Below are 19,449 nucleotides of genomic sequence, written 5' to 3' on the forward strand. Positions count from 1 at the left end.
CACTGCTACAACCCAGGCGATCTGCTAACTAGTGCTCTGGGGAAGACAATATCCTGTGTGTGCTGCCTCCCCCTGTCTCCTTCCACAATGAGGGTAAGGTTCCCGGCCGTCCCTCACATCAATGTACTACCATACTCCTATTTCTGTGTACCACTTTTCTAAAATCTTGTGGAAGAACCCTGTAAAAAACTCCAGGATACTCATACTGTAGTATAAAAGTGATTCTCTAATGACTGAAGCTAGGTTAAATACAGAAGAATTAGGAGAGTAGGGTGCCATTTGAGTGGAGTGAGGCAGCATCTCTAAACACTGTGCCACCCTTTTATTTGAAATATCACTTTAGTCATGGGTGGCACGGTGGCGCAGTGGTAGCGCTGCTGCCTCACAGTAAGGAGACCTGGGTTCGCTTCCCGGGTCCTCCCAGTGTGGAGTTTGCATGTTCTCCCCGTGTCTGCGTAGGTTTCCTCCCGCAGTTCAAAGACATGCAGGTTAGATGCATTGGCGATTCTAAATTGTCCCTAGTGTGTGCTTGGAGTGTGTGTATGTCCTGCGGTGGGCTAGCGCCCTTCCTGGGGATTTGTTCCTGCCTTTTGCCTTGTGTTGGCTGGGATTGGCTCCAGCAGACCCCCATGACCCTGTGTTAGGATATAGTGGGTTGGAGAATGACTGACTGATTTTTGTCATTTACTTTTTATCATTCTAAGTTAACACTGAAATTTTTAGTTTCATTTTCATTTGTACACTCATAGGCAAAGTACAGTTGGGAAACAAAAAATATTCGCATAAAAAAGCTGTAAAATAAAAAAAAAGCTATATTTCAATCCTGCAAGGGATAGAACACAAAAGCAACCAACACTCTCTCTCTCTATATATATACTGTATATATAATCTCTTATATATATTTCTCTTCTGGTTCGTCCTGCTTCCACTTCAAAACCGGTCCCGACCACACGCAGCCGACACGGCATTTCTCGATTCCTACTCGTCCTCTTCCAAAACATTCCCCATGCTGCCTGCGGCTCCTGTGTCTTTACAACAGCTTCTTACACAGCAAACATCAGAAGCTAAAAATTATCATGAACACATTCAAGAATACAACTCTTCTCTAGCATTTGTTTCCATGGGTGCACAGATAACTAAACCTCCTGGCCATGGACCATACTGTTTTAAAATCCATCCATCCATCCATTTTCCAACCCGCTGAATCTGAACACAGGGTCATGGGGGTCTGCTGGAGCCAATCCCAGCCAACACAGGGCACAAGGCAGGAACCAATCCCGGGCAGGGTGCCAGCCCACCGCAGGACACACACAAACACCAAGCCAATTTAGAATCTTCAATCCACCTAACCTGCATGTCTTTGGACTGTGGGAGGAAACCAGAGCGCCCGGAGGAAACCCACGCAGACACGGGGAGAACATGCAAACTCCACGCAGGGAGGACCCGGGAAGCGAACCCAGGTCCCCCAACTGCAAGGCAGCAGCGCTACCCACTGTGCCACCGTGCTGTATCGTTTTAAAATGCACTGGCAAATTTATCAGCAAATCTCTCCACTATACACTTAACACTTCTACCTCTCCAGGATATGGACAGTTGTATGTTTTTGACACAGCGCAAGCTACTGAAGTACGCTTACAAAATAAAGCAAACTCTGCATGCAATGAAAATTTACTTCTCCAGCTAGATTCCATGCTCAGAACCATCAACCCCTTCGCTAAATCATACAAACACATGCATGAAATCGCTCAGTCCAATCCAACAGCATCTGTATGAAAGGTTTTCAAGGAAAACCCTAGGCAGGATTTACGATGATAAAATGCCCTGACATATCACACCAATGTTGCAGTGATTTTCGTTGGAGAAGATGGCGAACCGCCTGCTGAAAGGGACATTTGCATCTATCCCATAGGCAACTCCTGTAAACAGATTTCCACGCTCAATATGAATTGCGATCCTATGGTTTACCCACTTTTATTCCCTTATGGAGACATTGGCTGGCACAAAGATTTACATGTTCCTGATAAAAGAACCGCCAAGCGAATAAGGCTTACTCCATGGCAATTTTACGCGTATAGATTAGCAATGAGGAATACATTTAGTATTTTGCACTCCAGCGGCAAACTATTCCAACAGTACGTCATAGATGCGTATATTAAAACAGAGGAGGCGCGTCTCAACTATCTCAGATTACATCAACAAGATCTGCGCGTGGAACAATACAAAGGACTATCAGACGCACTGCAAGCAAACGCTGAAAATAACGTACGTGTAGGCAAAATGATCATATTACCATCAATATTTCCAGGAAATCCAAGATACATGCAACAAAACTATCAGGATGCCATGGCCATAGTACGTAAATTCGGAAAGCCTGATTTATTTAGCACTTTCACATGTAATCCTGCTTGGCCGGAAATTCTACATGCACTGTCGGATACCCAAAGACCAGAGCACAGACCTGATACCAGTCTTCAGCCACGGTCAGTTGTACGTGGCTTTTTCTTGGGTTAGATCTTTCGACTCATTATCTGTCTTCTCCACCAAAACACCTATGCACAACTGCGTCTTTCAAGAAGTATTTATTTCTTCTTGATTTCTGAATTCCTTTCTCACCGTTTTCTGTTCCTATTCTTACACCTCCATATGCTACGGCGGACGTTGGCTAGTATATGCAGTATATATATATATACAGTATATTCTGGAGAGCAGCCCAGACACAGACAGACACCGATGGTTTACACCCACACACACGTTTATTATACATAATTCACCTATTTACAACACCGCATACAACCCGGTGCCCCTTCACCAAGCACCCTCAGTCCAGGCCTCTTTCTCTTTTGCCTTCCTTCACCGCCTCCACCCCTCTCCTCCGAGCTATGTCCACTTCTACCCGACTCCAGCTGAGGAATGGAGGGAGGCGGCCCCTTTTATGTCCACCACGACGTGCTCCAGGTGCCTCCTGATGAGCTTCCTGCGGCACTTCCTGGTGTGGCGGAAGTACCACACGAGCACCCAGAAGCACTCCGGGTGTCCCTGGTTTTCCTTCTGCCAGCACCTCCGGGTGTGGCGGAAGTGCTGACGTCCAGGGCTTTTCAGGTATCTGGGCACCCCCTGGCGGTGACCACGGGCCCCTATAGGGTTGAGCTTCCATGCGCTGTTCCCATGGTCCCCATACCAACCAGGGCAGCTGCCCTCTCATGATCCGGAGGAGGCGTAGTCCCTCTTCCGGTCCTTCCAGGTGTCCCGGCTGGGTAACACCCCCCAGCCGCTCACCACAATATATATATATATATATATATATATATATTTCAAGTGGAAGTTCGACCCTGAAACAGACTCACATCAAAAAATCACTTATGGCTGTATTTTTCCACCTCTTTTGCCTTTACAGCACCACACACAGTGCACAAATCCCCCACGAATGTTCAATCCCTTCTTTCTCTTTTCCTCTGCTCCTTCTCTCTCTTTTACCTTATCTTCTGGCGCCTCTACTCCTCTCCTAGCAAGCTCTGTCCTCCACCTTCCGACTCTGGCTCACGGAGGTAGCCTCTTTTATATTGCAGCCAGTAGTGCTACATGGGCACCCGGAAGTACCCCATGTGTCCCCGGATCTTGTTCTGACATCACTTCAGAGTGTGGCAGAAGTGCTGTCGTCCAGGGCTCCACAATTGTTCAGGTGCCTCCTGGCGGTGACAACCGGCCACAGCAGGATTGAGCTTCCAAGCTCCAATCCAGTAGCGCCAATGCAAACCAGGGGGGCTGCCCTCTCATGTCCCAGGGGTGGTATTGCCTCTCTCCCGGTCCTTCCATCCTCAAGGAGTCCCAGCTGGGCCAGTGCCCAAGCCATCTGGCACAATATATATATACTTTTGCACCTGCTCTTGTTGTTCTGGGTCCTCATTTGCCCTTGTCCATTTTGGTCCATAACTATTGATGTTTGTAGAACTAATTGTATATGTGGCCAGCAGACTTTAAATGAGCTTCAAATATACTGGGATTTCTTAAAATGGTGACAATTCTTATATAAAGGTGATAAGTTCCCAAATGGTTAACACCTGTCCTAAACTGAAGATTTTAAGTGATATCTGCTTAATGACTGTTCATTGTTCATCTCACATATAAATACATGTAACACAAAGCAAATATTTTTCTACACTGTGCAATAGCAGTTAATCTGTTGAAACAGGAATGCTTCCTAACAGTAGAGCAATAGGCTCAAGGGATCTATAACCTAAATGGGACAAGACGACTTTGATAATAGATAGAAGGACGGCTTCAAGGTAAAAACTGGTAATCATTAATATGGCAGATAGCAACTTTTGATTGCAGTGTGATGTTAAAAAAAAAGTTATTGACTTCTATGGTTGTTATTCACCAAGCATCTGACCTAAGTTGGCATTTTGTTAACAAGGACTGAGAATTCTAGCAAATGATTTGACATAAGCAATGGGCAGGTCTCCTCTTTAACTAAAGTGAGAATGAGGTCTAAGTTGCTGCTTGTAACTGCTGATTTGAGAATTTCTCTTTTCTTAATTCAAGTAGAGTTCTTGTGGAGTACCTTAAATTGGACAGTTGACATCTGCCTGCTGTTAAATATTTTCTGGAGGAAAAAATGTGAACAGTCTGGGTTCCTAAAGAATTATTTACCTTAATATTTTATTTACTTTCTTTTTGATTTGTAGTTCAATGAAAATCTTCAAAGTTCTTGTATAAAGAGAATAGCACTGTACTGTATATTAAACATTTTTAATATTGAGACAAATGAGAGGCTGTTTACATTTAATATAGAACAAAAATGATGCTTGCAGTATTGCCTATGTGAATGATTTGTCTAACTCCAATTCTAGCAAGATTATTTCAATCAGCTTCCTAATCAGAGGTCAAATACTGCTTTTCATAGGAACTGTTTTTGTAAAGTTAAACATGCTGTTAGTTCCCAATTGCCTCTTGGATGTGTTAATCCAGAAAATATGCAAAAATATTGAACATGCATTTGTGTATTTTATATGAAGCAATGTTTCCTGATCTTGCATGTAAACATTTTATTTTGTTACATAGTATAACTGAATGCAAGAAATTCTCAAATCAGCTTAATCCATTTTAGGATTACAGGGAGCTGGAGCCTATCTAAACAATATTAGGTGGAAGGCAGAATCCAATAGGGAATCAGTACATCACTGGGTTCCTTCCAGCAATCATGGTAGTTTTTAGATGACCTGCTGAAGTTCAAACTGAGCATCAGGATGGGGAAGGAAAGATGATTTGAGTTTCTTTGAATGTGGCATGGTTGTTGGTGCCAGACAGGTTGGTCTGAGTATTTCAGAAACTGCTGATCTACTGGGATTTTCATGCACATCCATCTGTATGGTTTACAGAGAATGGTTCAAAAATGAGTGGCAGTTGCCTGGGTGAAAATGCCTTATTGATGCCAGAGGTCAGAGGAGAATGGCCAGACTGGTTTGAGCTGATAGAACGGCAACAGAAACTCAAATAACCACTTGTTACTACTAAGATATGCAGAAGAGCATCTCTGAAAGCACAAGATGTCTAGCCTTGAAGCAGATGGGCTACAACAGCAGGAGACCACACCGGTTGCCACTCCTGTCAGCTAAGAACAGGCAACTGAGACTACGATTCACACTGGTTCATCAAAATTGGACAACAGAAAATTAGAAAAATGCTCTGTCTGATGAATTTCGATTTTTGCTGCAACATCCGGATGGTAGAGTCAGGATTTGGCATCAACAACATCAAAATATGGATCCATCCTGCCTTGTATCAACGTTTCAGGCTGGTGGTGGTAGTGTAATGGTGTTAGTGATATTTTCTTGGCACACATTGGGGGTGAGCATTGTTTAAATGCCACAGCCTGCCTGAGTATTGTTAATGACCATGTCCATTCCTTTATGACTACAGGGTACTGATGACTACTTCCAGCAGGATAACGTGCTCAAATCATCTCAAACTGGTTTCTTGAAAATGGCAATAAGTTGTTTGTACTCAAATGGCCTTCAATCCAATAGAGCACCTTTGGGATGTGGTGTTATTAGAAATTTGCATCATGGATGTGCAGCTAAGAAATCTGCAGCAACTGTGTGATGCTATCACATCAATATGGACCAAAATCCCTGTGGAATGTTTCCCGCACCTTGTTGAATCTGTGCCATGGAGAATTACTGCAGTTCTGGCAAAATGGAGTCCAACCTGGTACTAGCAAGGTGTACCTAAAAAAGTGGCCAATGAGTGTAGATGCAAAAACAAAGTAGATTAAAAAGACAGCAAAGAAAATGACTACATACTACAAGCTTTGAGAAAATATAAATACAGGCTTCATCTGCTTTACGAAACTAATCAGTTTATGAAAACCCATTTGCCAGAAAAGCCAGACGTAATTATTTGAGCATGTTTTATTTTATTTGCTTACAGTAGGTGGTACAATACTGACACAAGCTAGAGTACAGTATAATAAAAGGATTTGGAAAAAAAAGTCAATTTTACTCAATTACTGTCTTTATACTTGTACTGTCATTATCTGTCCATCCAATATCCAAGCCGCTATATCCTAACTACAGGGTCACGGGGGTCTGCTGGAGCCAATCCCAGCCAACGCAGGGTGCAAGGCAGGAAACAAACCCCCAGGCAGGGTGCCAGCCCACCGCAGGGCGTGCACACACACACACCCACTAGGGACAATTTAGGATCACCAATGCTCCTAACCTGCATGTCTTTGGACTGTGGGAGGAAACCGGATCACCCGGAGGAAACCCACGCAGACATGAGGAGAACATACAAGCTCCACACAGGGAGGACCTGGAAAGCGAACCCGGGTCTCCTAACTGCGAGGCTAACACTGTCATTATTACATTCAATATTTTAGAAATTTCAATTTAATGTTTTAATCTCGTACACTTGGTGTATTTGTAGCCATAAAAACTAAGATTATTTGGAGACACAGTTTTTAAATTATTGATTAAAAAGTTCAAGGCCCAGCTCAGCCACAAGTGTAGGTTCAGTGATAAACAATAATAGTAAACGCACAATTAATTCTGAACAACACTTTCTGCATTTTCACAAATCTGATCAAAATAAACAACACATTTAAGAAATCTTTAGAATAGCCAGGCTGAATGAAACCTGTTAATGAGATGAAGTACAACTTCTGTATACTGAAATTCTAAATAGCACAAAACTGTAAACAGATTTGGAAGCGGTTGAAGTATTAACCCGAGGGTGTAACTTGCGCATACTCTATGATAAAGCAAACGTTATTTATTTCAGCAGCCCCAGTGTTAGACAAGCAGGGAGGAGTGGGTTTGATTGAAGTTTGCTGTTTGTGATAAATATCTGGTGAGCATACTGGAGTTGTGACAGTGTTTCACTTTGGCAGTGCTGCTTTGGCCAATAGTAACATAATTATATGAAAAAGCACAGTTTTTACATTGATGTAACTAGAGAAGTACACTTTGGAAAGTGAATATTTACAATAATGTAGGCTAGGCATAACATCCACTTGAGTTCAGTATTTGTGAGGTTGATACAATATACAAACATAAAATTATTAGCTTTTGAGATCTTTACACAAAATTGCAGGTTAACTTCAGTATGTCATGGGTGTGCTAGTACAGTTATATCCTCCATTTCACAAAATATGAGGTGTGTGTTTTGTTTCAATTGAGCAAAACTGATTATACTGTAAATACAAGTTTAAATGTTGAATCTGTTTTACAATTACCACATTTGCTTTCTTGCTAACTAGTCCCCGACTAATATTCTATTCTTTCTATATTGCAGTAGCACTAGGGTGTTGTACCATGTTAGCCATTATGATTGTATTTATTGAGAAATCAAGCAAAATGACACCTTTTATTGGCTAACTAAAAAGATTAAAATATGCAAGCTTTCGAGGCAAATCAGGCCCCTTCTTCAGGTAAGATGTAATACAGAAACTGGAATTCCCTGTGTTTATATAGACACCAGGACAGATACAGCATTGGAAAACCTTTAAGTGAGACATCTTAGATGTCAAAAATTAATAGACCTCTCCAGGCTAAAATTCATTTAGGAAGAGAGGAGAACAATGTATAGTCAAGATTTTTTGATAAGATAACTGTCCAACAAAGTATTTTGAAGATTTTTATGAGTTTTCCATACACTGTGGATCTATAGTCAGGTTGTCTGGGTCAGTAAGAGATGTAAACAATCCTCATATCTTGTTATAAAACTCGTGTCTCTATTTAAACCATGTTGTAATGTGTTAAATTTTAGCGTGAGTTTAACTTCCCATTCTTTTCTCTCTTGCTGTGTTTTGAAGTTGCCCATGAGCAGTGTGACTTTAAAGGTCTTCTCACAGTGTCCATTGCTGTTGAAGTGAACTGTTATAGGAACATCCCTACTGCCATGCTTAATGTGGAACTTGTGTAAATGCATTTTGGTGAAGTGTTTGTCCAGTTTCTCCCGCATAGAGGTCATTGTTGTGACATTTCATACAGATAATTAGGTAGACCACATTAGATGATCAGCAGGAAGGTGGTCCCTTTATGCGGTGTTCTTGTTTGCAATGTGGTATAACTACACGATCTGTATTATAAATGTGAGCACATGTTTCTGTAGGCAGGGAGATGTGCCCATTATCTGTTGGTTCACTCAGGGATCTTTGAACAGTTAGTTGGTACAGGTTTATTGGCTGTCTGTATGCCAGGAGAGGTGGTTCTGGAAATACATCTTTCAGTGTTTCATCATTTTTAGTATTGGTGAAGTTCTTTTATAATTTTTCAAATTGCTTCAAGATGTGGGTTATAGGTGACAATAAAGGGGATACGGTTCTTGTTATCTTTGTTTATATATTCCAGAAGGTTGTCTCTGGGTATGGCAGTAGCTCTTCTTATTTTAGTGTCTGTTGTTTTGGGAGTATATCCTTGTCTAATGAAATCATGTCTAAGGTTCTGCAGTTGTTTATCCAAGTCTGTCGGGTCTGAGCAAATACGATTGTAATGCATTGCTTGGCTGAAAATGATGGAGCGTCTTATATGCTAGGGGTGGAAACTATCACTTCTCAGGCAGGTCCGTCTGTCTGTCTGTTTGTGAAAAATAGATGTTACAAGGGTGTTATCTTTCAGTTGAACAGTGGCATCAAGGACGTTGACTTCTGTTTTTGAGTAATTAAACTTCAGCTTTATGTTGGGGTGGAAAGAAATGGTAAGAGAAAATGGAGGAGGTCCTTCTCACTGGCAGTCCAGATTATGAAGATGTCATCTATTCCAGTTAAACAGGGAATGATAGCCAAGGCAAAGTAGTTAAACATGGCTCCCTGTTCCACCTTGTATGCTCAGTAAGCAATGTAGGCAGTAACCAGAAAATTAGGGAGACCAATCTTTCCTAGTTCCCTTGATCCTGGAATTATTTTATTTTACTATAAATGCAATTTAGAGCAACATGTTTAAATTTAAAGAAACACATTTTGGTCAAAAATACTAGATAAGAAGTTTTTTTGAGTGACATTTGCTATCATTTGAATCTCAGCTTGCAGGGAAAGGACAAACAAGTCAGCTATTTTGAGGAAATTTTTAGTGATTTTTATTCTGCTATGTTTGCTTCTATATGTATAAGTCAATCATTTTGCATATTAATGCTATTAAAAGAAATACTCCCCCTATGTTATTGTATTATCCAATCACCAGTGACATGCACCTAACATAAAAGGTACCAACTAACCTATTAGATTACTTTCTTAATGGGGAGCAAGAAGATATGTCAAAGCCAGAAATGCACTGTTACCTATGTCCTCTTACCCATCTCACTAACCTTAGTGTACTTTGTGTATTCAAGCCTAGAGGCCTCTAATGTCAGGCTATTTACTGAATGGGGCTATGTTTTACTTTCAATTCTTTACTTTAATACTTTTTACTGCCAACAGAGGGCTTAACAAGAATGTCTGTCCTCTTTTGCCCTTAAGAGACTGCCGCTCGAAAAAGAATGAATAATCCAGCTTCACGGCTACATTAATAGCAACAAGACAAGAGATACTGCCTTTTAAGCCTTCGCTTGAAAATTATATTTATTTGTATCAAAACCAATAGCAGTAGATATTAAGTGATTCAAAGAAAGATACAACTTGGTTCATGTAGTCTTATTTAAGTCCAATTAGCAACAGCAAAGATGCAGATGACATTTTACCAGATTATCAAATTACAGTCCTTAGTTACAAATTATATAACCTCAATTGAAAAATGTGTTCATATTGGAGAGATAAAGGAAAGCTTCATGAAAGTTCTCATATGGCAACTGCTGAAAACTGAGCTAAAACAGTCCAATTTCAAACAAAAGCTGAGTGATCTCTTTTGGAAAAAATTGTAATAAAAAGGTAGTCGCTCTGCTCCTTCATTCTAAAACACATAAAACACCTGATATACTCTTTTTATTTCCTTTAATAAAGCATGCCATGACACTTTTCAGTTTTTCAAAACACACAGAAAATGTTGCATTATGAAAATCAAAGTTATTTTCCTATTGTAATTAAAAGATGCACTTTAGAACTGAGCAATACTAAAACTCCTATCTTCCATTTTAACTTTCTTAGGGCTCATTTACTGTATATTTCATGTTCAGAAGGCATACGCACACGCATCCTAGCATTCATTTGACGCATCCTCTGAGAACATCCTCAGAAATGAACGTGATGCGTGCAGTCCCAGCAAAAAGTTTGTGGGGTGGGTGGTGGTCAGTGTGATAAAAGTTGGAATATGACGTCAGAGTCTTTGTTTACTTTTTACATGTGACAGAAAGCTGCTTTGAGGATCATATGGGATCGAGGTGTGCGCTTCGATGTTTCACGAATGGTTTGATGTGATGAAGCAAAATGCCGACACACAAATGCATTCGTGGTGCTTTTATATTCAAGCGTTGCATATTCCCATTGTAATGACACAATACATTTTAAAAGTCTCACATACCATGTTTTGTGCCGTCTTTTTTTTGTAACTTCACAACAGCAACAGAATGTACAGCGCTGTATTTGAGCCACAGAGAAAAAAAATTGAGGACATGGTGAAAAGGTGTATTTTGTGATTAAAGTGGAAATTTCGGCCTTAATCTCAAAATGTCCACTTTAACCTCGTAGTTTACTTTATCATTAAAACAGACCGTCATAAATGTCATCCCAGTTGTTAATTGCTACGAGCTCCTGGGGCTTCCTCTTGACCTGACAGCAGCGGCAAACAAAAATAGATCACCACACAGAACACATTAAATGTATGATATTCCAACTCTCTGCACATTTAGAATCTTTAGATTTATACTTGATATCACTTTCATGATGAAATGTATTAAAGTATGTATGCTACATTTAACAGATAAATCATTAAGTTCGTTTAAATAATGAATAATGGTAATAATTACACACATGGGGGTGACACTGTTGCAGAGCGGTAGTGCTGCTGTCTCACAGGGAGTCACGTCGCTGGTGTTCCCTGCCTGGAGTTTGCATGTTTTCCTACGGGTTTCCACAGTGTGCTCTGGTTTTGTTACAAAGATATGCAGATTTGGTGACACTAAAATGACGCTAGTGTATGTGAGTGCTTCTATTCACGTTGCAATGAGCTGATGCCTGATCCAGGGATTGTTTGTACCTTGTGCCCAATGCTAGCTGGAATGGACACATCCCTGGATTGATGGATTTAATCATTAAACATTCTTTTCAGAGATATTGCCGTAAGGTGTCATCGGAATTTAATTGGTGTTCCAGGCAATTCACAACACAACGAAGCCGAAGCTGTTCTCACCGTGATAATATCTCTCACTGCCACCTGGTGGATTCTTCCAGATTTACATAAAGTACACGCGCAAGTATAAACAGTAAAACGCTTGCATAACAGTAGTGTCCGCTGGAGCATGCGTCACGTTGCGTGAAGTATAAACCTCACCTTAGAATACACTGCACTCCTGTTTACATTTTACAGACTTTTAGACTAAGGCCTATCACCTGAAATCTGTCATTAGAAAGGTTACTTGGCCCCAGTCCTGAAGGTCCGCAGTGTGTGCAGGTTTTCATTACAACCAGTTTCAGAATTAGAAGCCAGTCCTAGCATATAATGAAACTTGGTATTTTATTATATGACTTGTTAGTGCTTTCATTCTTCCAAGTCAAATCTTTATCACATTGTACATTTTTCATTTTCTGAGAACATTATCCATTTGTGTAGTACCACTTGGTCATTACCTTCTCTCTCATTTATTTCAAAACATTTTATTAACACAAATGCTTCATGGAGAATATACACAGGTTTAAAGGGAAGCATGTTACCTGGAGAGCTGCTGGTTTCTTTGCCACTTTCACCTTATTATTAATTGATGGCTGGTTAAGAAAACAGACAACTCTTAAAACCAAAATGCAGCTTTGAAAAACTAAAAAAGCCAGTTAAGTGTCTTCAATCACAACAAAGTAGTCAACTAAAACCAAGAAGAAAACATTGCATTAGTATAATAAATAAATGGGTTCTAATTAAAAATTTGGTGAAAGTAAAAGCCTGAGGCCACCATGAACCTTCAGGACTAGAGCTGAGTACCCCTAGGTTAAAGTATTCCCCCATACACCCTCTTACAATTAACCTCCTCCATCGTTTACTGTGCATTGTTTTGACTTCTTATGAACTTAACTTTATTAGTCAAATGTTATTTTACTCATCAGAAAATAGAGCACTGGTTGTCAGATTTATACCTTAAATCCATCCATCCATTGTCCAACCTGCTGAATCCGAACACAGGGTCACAGGGGTCTGCTGGAGCCAATCCCAGCCAACACAGGGCACAAGGCTGGAACCAATCCAGGGCAGGGTGCCAACCCACTGCAGGACACACACAAACACACCCACACACCAAGCACACACTAGGGCCAATTTAGAATCGCCAATCCACCTAGCCTGCATGTCTTTGGACTGTGGGAGGAAACCGGAGCGCCCGGAGGAAACCCACGCAGACACGGGGAGAACATGCAAACTCCACGCAGGGAGGACCCGGGAAGCGAACCCAGGTCCTCAGGTCTCCCAACTGCAAGGCAGCAGCGCTACCCACTGCACCACCGTGCCTCCCTATACCTTAAATAAACTTGATAAATCAGAAGTAAAGAAAAAAGAAAAGGAAAGTCAATTTAAATAGGGCCATTTTGTTGTGTACTCTGTGGTGCTGGGGTGGCACGGTGGCTCAGTGGTAGCTCTGCTGCCTTGTAGTAAGGAGACCAGGGTGTCCCGTGTCCTCCCTGTATGGAGTTTGCATGTTCTCCCTATGTCTGTATTGGTTTTCTCCAGGTGCTCCAGTTTCCTCCCACAATCCAAAGACATGCAGGTTAGGTGGGTTGGTGATTCTAAATTGGACCTAGTGTGTGGTTGGTGTGTGTATTTACCCTGTGATAGACTGGTCTCCTGTCCAGGGTTTGTTCCTGTCTTGCACCCTGTGCTAGGTGGGATAGGCTCTGGCACCCCCATGACACTGCGCAGGACTAAGTAGGCTAGTAAATGATGGACTGACCTATGGTACTGTGTTTTGCTGTCTTAAAATTAAAATGATCATATCAAAAGTTAAAATGTGATTAAAAGTAATGTTTGACTCTCACTTTATTTTACACATTAATAATTTGTCCTTTAGGAATATATATATAGGTAAAGTGCATTATGAGGAACAACATACTGCTGTGTTACAGCAAAATTTTAATTCTCTCACCATATAAAAATAAATTTTAACCAAAACATTTTGAAAGAAACTTGCATAATTTAATGTAAAAAGGCAAATGTGTGTGTATGTACATATTTATATATACTACAAAACTGAGAGAATCAAATCTCAGTTAAAAAGTCTCTTTTATCTTCAGTCAGGAAGTGGAATAATGAAGTTTGTCTTTTCAGAATTAAATTCTTCAGCCTGTTGCAAAGCACTTAAAAGTATGAGTGGAGCTAGTGTGATTAAAATGAAAAACAAATTAATTCTGATAGCTTTTTATGGTCAAAGTAAATGAGTCCTTTGAAAAAAAAAAGTTTAACAAAAAAGGCATACATTTTTAAATCTCAATGGTTTACTCTTTGATGTGCAAATAAAAATTGGGAAAACAATGTCTATTCTAACACACAAGTCAAGGCAAATGATCAAGCAGTAGTGTTTAATTTCTAACCTTATCTTATAAAATCAATTTCCCCATCAGCAACCACACATAATCAATGATTTGCTCAAAAGATGTTTACATGGAATAAAATGAAGTGCTACTCAACTTATCAACCAGAATTAAGTTATAATTCCATATTTTGGCCATTTTTCCTTTAAGACTTTAATCACTACATTGGCAAAAATATTTGTCTACACCCAAAAAAAATTTAAAACTGAATTTCAGGGAGGTTAAGTAGTTTGCTTAGGGTCATTAAAAAGTCAGCGGGCTGAACCAGCTGCCCAACAGTTGAATAACATAAACACATAAAATGATTCGTGTTTGTTATTATTGATTCTGTGGTCTCTTTAAAAGTCCTTTTTTTGCCTGAAGTGTAAAATTTAACAGTTTTATCTGTTCATGATAAAAAAGTAAACTGAATGACATGTACCAATTTTAAAAGACATAACATAATATACTCAAGCATGCTTGATGCAGTGAAATGTTATGAAGGGCCATTTGAAAGGCAGGAATTAAATAAACTATAAGCTATATTTTAATTAATTTCAGTTGTCTATCAGGCAATTTAGACAACTGAATTATTTTCCATTTGTTAAAGCTAAACAAATATAATGCATTTTGAAAAAAAATCTGAATAACATTTTTTGTGCAATATTGTTGTTTTGTTATGAGATTAATAGTGAGCCTGTATATTTAGAAGCTTGAAGAACATATGCTCTTTTGATGCTGGTGGACTAAAGTATATTCTAGCAGTTGTTTATTTTTTTATTTTCTCTGAGCTGTAACTACAGGTTGATTGGAAATTACAAATATCGCATGCGGTATGCATCAAGAGAGATATTTACCACACATTTTGGTTTGTTGTTTAGGTTGGACTGACACAAGAGAAATGCAGGAAAAGACTGAATGAAAAGTGTTACAAAATCACATACTTTCACATACTTTCAAATGAGATAACTTTTATTATTATAAAATTGTATTCTCTCTTAGTGGTGTGATATACTGATATTTGCCATGTTTCATGAATTTACAGCATTCTGTCATCTCACAGCACTGTTTGAGACTCTAGAAAGACAACAGAAGTCCAGTGGAAGCTAAACAAAAATACTAAATACAATACCTGACGTAAACAATATTCAAGAAAATACAGTGTTTCACTTAAAATGCACATTGCATAAAGAAACAAGTATTACTAATATAATGTGTGACTGCTTTTAGTTTCTATTTTTTTATCCACAGACATTCATGCATGTATAGATTTTGTCACTTTTTACTATTTAGTTTTTCATATTGTTTATTTATTTTTTATATTTATTTTACAGAATGTTCTGGTCCCCTTGGAATGGAAGGTGGCATTATATCCAATCAGCAAATAACTGCTTCTTCCACCCATCGAGCTCTTTTTGGACTTCAGAAGTGGTACCCTTACTTTTCCAGGCTAAATAAGAAGGGTCTTGTGAATGCATGGACTGCAGCAGAGAATGACAGATGGCCATGGATTCAGGTAGCAGATGGAAGCTAGTAGTCAGGGAAAAAATGAAATTAATAAAAATGAATTTTAAAAAAGTGCTGCAAGGAGTCATATATAAGGAATTGATTTAACATTTTCCAACAAGCATATTTCTTACTTTAAGATGCAGTCAATAACAAATAGGCATAATTTGTAGCTACTTCACTGTTAATTTGTATTAGTGAAATAGGCAGCATTTAGTATTTGTCAGTTAAATTTGTGCACACATTAATAAAAGTTGCCACTTTAGCATTTATAGTATCAATAATAATTAAAATAATTCAATATGTAATGATTGCTGCAAGAAAGCAAAATATTTAGTATTTTTCATATTATATGTATTTTTTCCTCCTGTATCATATAATAATAGACTATTGTATTTAGAAAATCCAGCAAATGTGAAATAATGTGTTCATTTTACAAAGGATTATTTAACACATAAATTAAATTGCATGCTTTTGGTCTGTTTTATTATTTTTTTGACATTATTTACTGTGTAATAATTGAACTTTACTTGAAAACAAGAGTTTTTTTTTTGTTTATGTATTCTGTATACAAGAATATGTACTTAAATCATCATCTGAAAAGACGCGCACTAAAACTATTTTTAATCTTAAAGTGAACAGGAAAGTAGAAAAATTACTAATGTCAAAGTGCAAGGTAAAGAAATAAAATTAGAAGTTGTTTTCTATGAAAAGAAATAACTTTGATAACCAAACAAAGGTAGCATATTATGATGAAGTGACTAGAATTTTAACACATCTTTAAAGAGTGTATTTGCAGACTGCTCTTACACTAAGCAAAGACACATTTGGGAATATAAAAGTAAATTATTTCTACACAGTTGACTGGCTGAGATTACGTTTTTGTAGAGCAGTTGATTGCAGGAATATGAAGCAGCAGGCATGTGACATGTGTGAAGGGATCAGGGTTAAAAGTGGCAAAGATGACTGTCAAGCAGTGGTCATGTGAATATGTTAACACCGGGAGTCAATCTTCAAGGTTTACCTGAAGGTGTCATCAAGAGTTCTGTGACCAGAACGATACTAAACAAGGAAGGAGTGAGATCTCCATTACCTGCTATAGTGTATACTGGAGAATGTTCTTTAATTAGGAATATGGCACTTTGGCTATATGTACCCGGCAGCAGAAGCACCTTATATATCTCACTGTTGATGCATTTCCATTCTACCAGTGAGGAAGCTTCTCATTTTAATCACCATGGTTAAAATTCTATGCTGCTTCCTTATGATGATGATGATGATACATTTTATTTATATAGCGCCTTTCCCATGCTCAAGGCACTTACAGAATATAATAAAGAACGGCAGAATATACAGTATATAGCATTGTACAAACCAGATAAATAAATAAAGAAGATTAAGACAGTAAATTCTGAAAAAAACAGACAACATAATTGATGGTCTAGCACACACATACAGGTTACATTGGCATCTTGACAGAGAAGTAAACTGAGAGAAGGGTAATAAAGTCAAGTAGAGCTAAAAGCCTTCCTGAACAGATGAGTTTTGAGTTGTTTTTTAAAGGAATTCATGGAGTCAGCTGACCTGATTAATTTTGGTAGGTCATTCCAGAGTCTGGGCGCTATACAGCTGAAGGCCCTGTCACCCATGGAGTGTAGATTAGTGAGGGGCACAACAAGATTACCAGAATCAGAGGACCTTAGTGGGCGGGCAGGCACATAGTGATGGAGGAGGTCACTGATGTAGTTTGGTGCGAGGTTATTTAAAGCTTTGTAGGTTATTAGTAGGATTTTATATTCGATTCTGTAGGACACAGGGAGCCAGTGAAGATGGAGCAGGATGGGTGTGATGTGCTCGCTGCTGCTGGTTCGAGTAAGGACTCTTGCAGCTGAGTTTTGAATAAGCTGGAGCTGTGATATAAGATTAGAAGGGGCACCTGCCAGTAGGGAATTACAATAATCGATGCGGGATGTGATAAAAGCATGGACAAGTTTCTCAGCATTAGAGAAGGAGAGGAAGGAGCGAACACGGGATATGTTACGGAGGTGAAAGTAAGAAAGTTTCTTAATGTGATTTATGTGGGTGGAATAAGTGAGGGAGGAATCAAAAATGACACCAAGATTTTTTACAGTAGAGGCAGGTCTGATGAGATCACTGCCAAGATGGACTGGGAAGGAGCTCATTTTATTAAGTTGCATTTTAGTCCCAATTTGCAGGAGTTCAGTTTTATTGCAATTTAATTTTAAAGAGTTCTGCTCCATCCAGGTTTTAATTTCACTAAGGCAGGTTGTGAGCTGAGAAAGCTCTGATGAAGTTCCACTTTTAACATTGAAGTAGAGCTGGGTATCATCTGCATAAAAATGATAACCCAATCCATAACTACGGATAATATGGCCAAGGGGAAGCATATAAATACAGAAAAGCAGAGGACCAAGGACAGAGCCCTGAGGGACTCCTTGTGTGACTGGCACGGAGTTGGATCTGCTGTTGCCAAGACTAACAAACTCTTGCCTATCAGTCAGATAGGACTTGAACCACTGGAGGGCAGTGCCAGAGATACCCAGCATGTTCTCCATTCTGGACAGTAGGATGTCATGTCTGACTGTGTCAAATGCTGCACTGAGGTCTAACAGAATTAATATGCTAGTTTGTCCAGAGTCTGCTGCCATAAGCAAATCATTGGTTACCCGTAGCAGAGCAGTTTCACAGCTGTGCCGCGCCCTGAAACCAGACTGAAAGGGTTCCATCAAATTATTAGAGGTTAGGTAATTGGTGAGTTGGGAAGCTACAACACGCTCAAGAACTTTTGACAGGAAAGGTAAGTGGGAAATAGGCCGGAAATTGTTAAGATTGTCAGCATCAAGGCCAGACTTTTTTAACATTGGGGTTACAGAAGCAATTTTAAAAGTGAGCGGCACAGAGCCAGTGTCAAGGGATGAGTTTATTATTGTTGTAACAGTCGGGATTATGGCATGAAGGCAGGATATAAGTAGTGTGATGGGGATGGGGTCCAGTACACAAGTAGTCGGCCTCATCTTACAAAGCAGGTTATTAACAAACGCAGAGGTGACTGGTGAGAACTTAGAGAAGGAGCTGGATGGAGTGGGAAAACAGGGAGAGATATAAACAGATGATATATTTATGTTAGTTGAATTATTTAGATCTTTAATTTTGTTACGGAAAAAGTGGAGGAATTCCTCACAGACTTCAGTAGAAGAGGTAGTTGGACCAGATGTGGGTTCGAGTAGTTTATTAACTACAGAGAACAAAACCCTTGGGTTATCATGGCCACTTTCTATTATTCTGCCATAATGGGTGTTCTTGGCAGAAGTTAGTGCTTCTCTGTAAGCTCTTTGGTGGTCAGAGAAAGCCTGGATGTGCACGGTGAGGCCAGTCTTACGTGACATTCTCTCAAGGCGTCGGCCAGCTGCTTTCATAGATCGCAATTCTGAGTTATACCAAGGAGCTGAGCGCTTAAAGGAAACCTCCTTATGTTTTAAAGGAGCTGTTTTATCTAATGCTGAGTGAAGAGCTGAGTTATAGTGGTCAACAAAACTATCTAGTGTTGGTGGAATAGGTGCAGACAGTAAAAGATCAGAAATGGATCCAGAAAGGATAGAGGGACAGATATTTTTAAGGTTTCTGTAAGAAATTTGTCGTTTACAGGTAAGAGGTGGGATAGGTAATGAGACAGTGAAAAATACTGCTTTATGGTCAGAGAGTCCCAAATCAGTGCTGTAAATGTTGGCAACAGATAGTCCAGAAGTGCAGATCAGGTCCAATATATGACCGCCAAAATGGGTTGG

General features: G+C 39.4%; 1 protein-coding gene across 6 annotated transcripts in view; it reads left to right on the forward strand.

Moving 5' to 3' along the window:
- The window catches only part of LOC114654277 (EGF-like repeat and discoidin I-like domain-containing protein 3), a 981,185-nt gene that overhangs the window by 606,161 nt on the left and 355,575 nt on the right, over nucleotides 1-19,449 (forward strand). For all 6 annotated transcript variants that reach the window (XM_051929619.1, XM_028804714.2, XM_028804715.2 and 3 more), the window contains one exon: nucleotides 15,472-15,653. In XM_051929619.1, the coding sequence (XP_051785579.1) occupies nucleotides 15,472-15,653 (182 nt within the window). The remainder of the gene's footprint in view (nucleotides 1-15,471; nucleotides 15,654-19,449) is intronic.

The sequence above is a fragment of the Erpetoichthys calabaricus genome, chromosome 7 (assembly GCF_900747795.2).
Source record: "Erpetoichthys calabaricus chromosome 7, fErpCal1.3, whole genome shotgun sequence".
Lineage (NCBI taxonomy): Eukaryota > Metazoa > Chordata > Cladistia > Polypteriformes > Polypteridae > Erpetoichthys > Erpetoichthys calabaricus.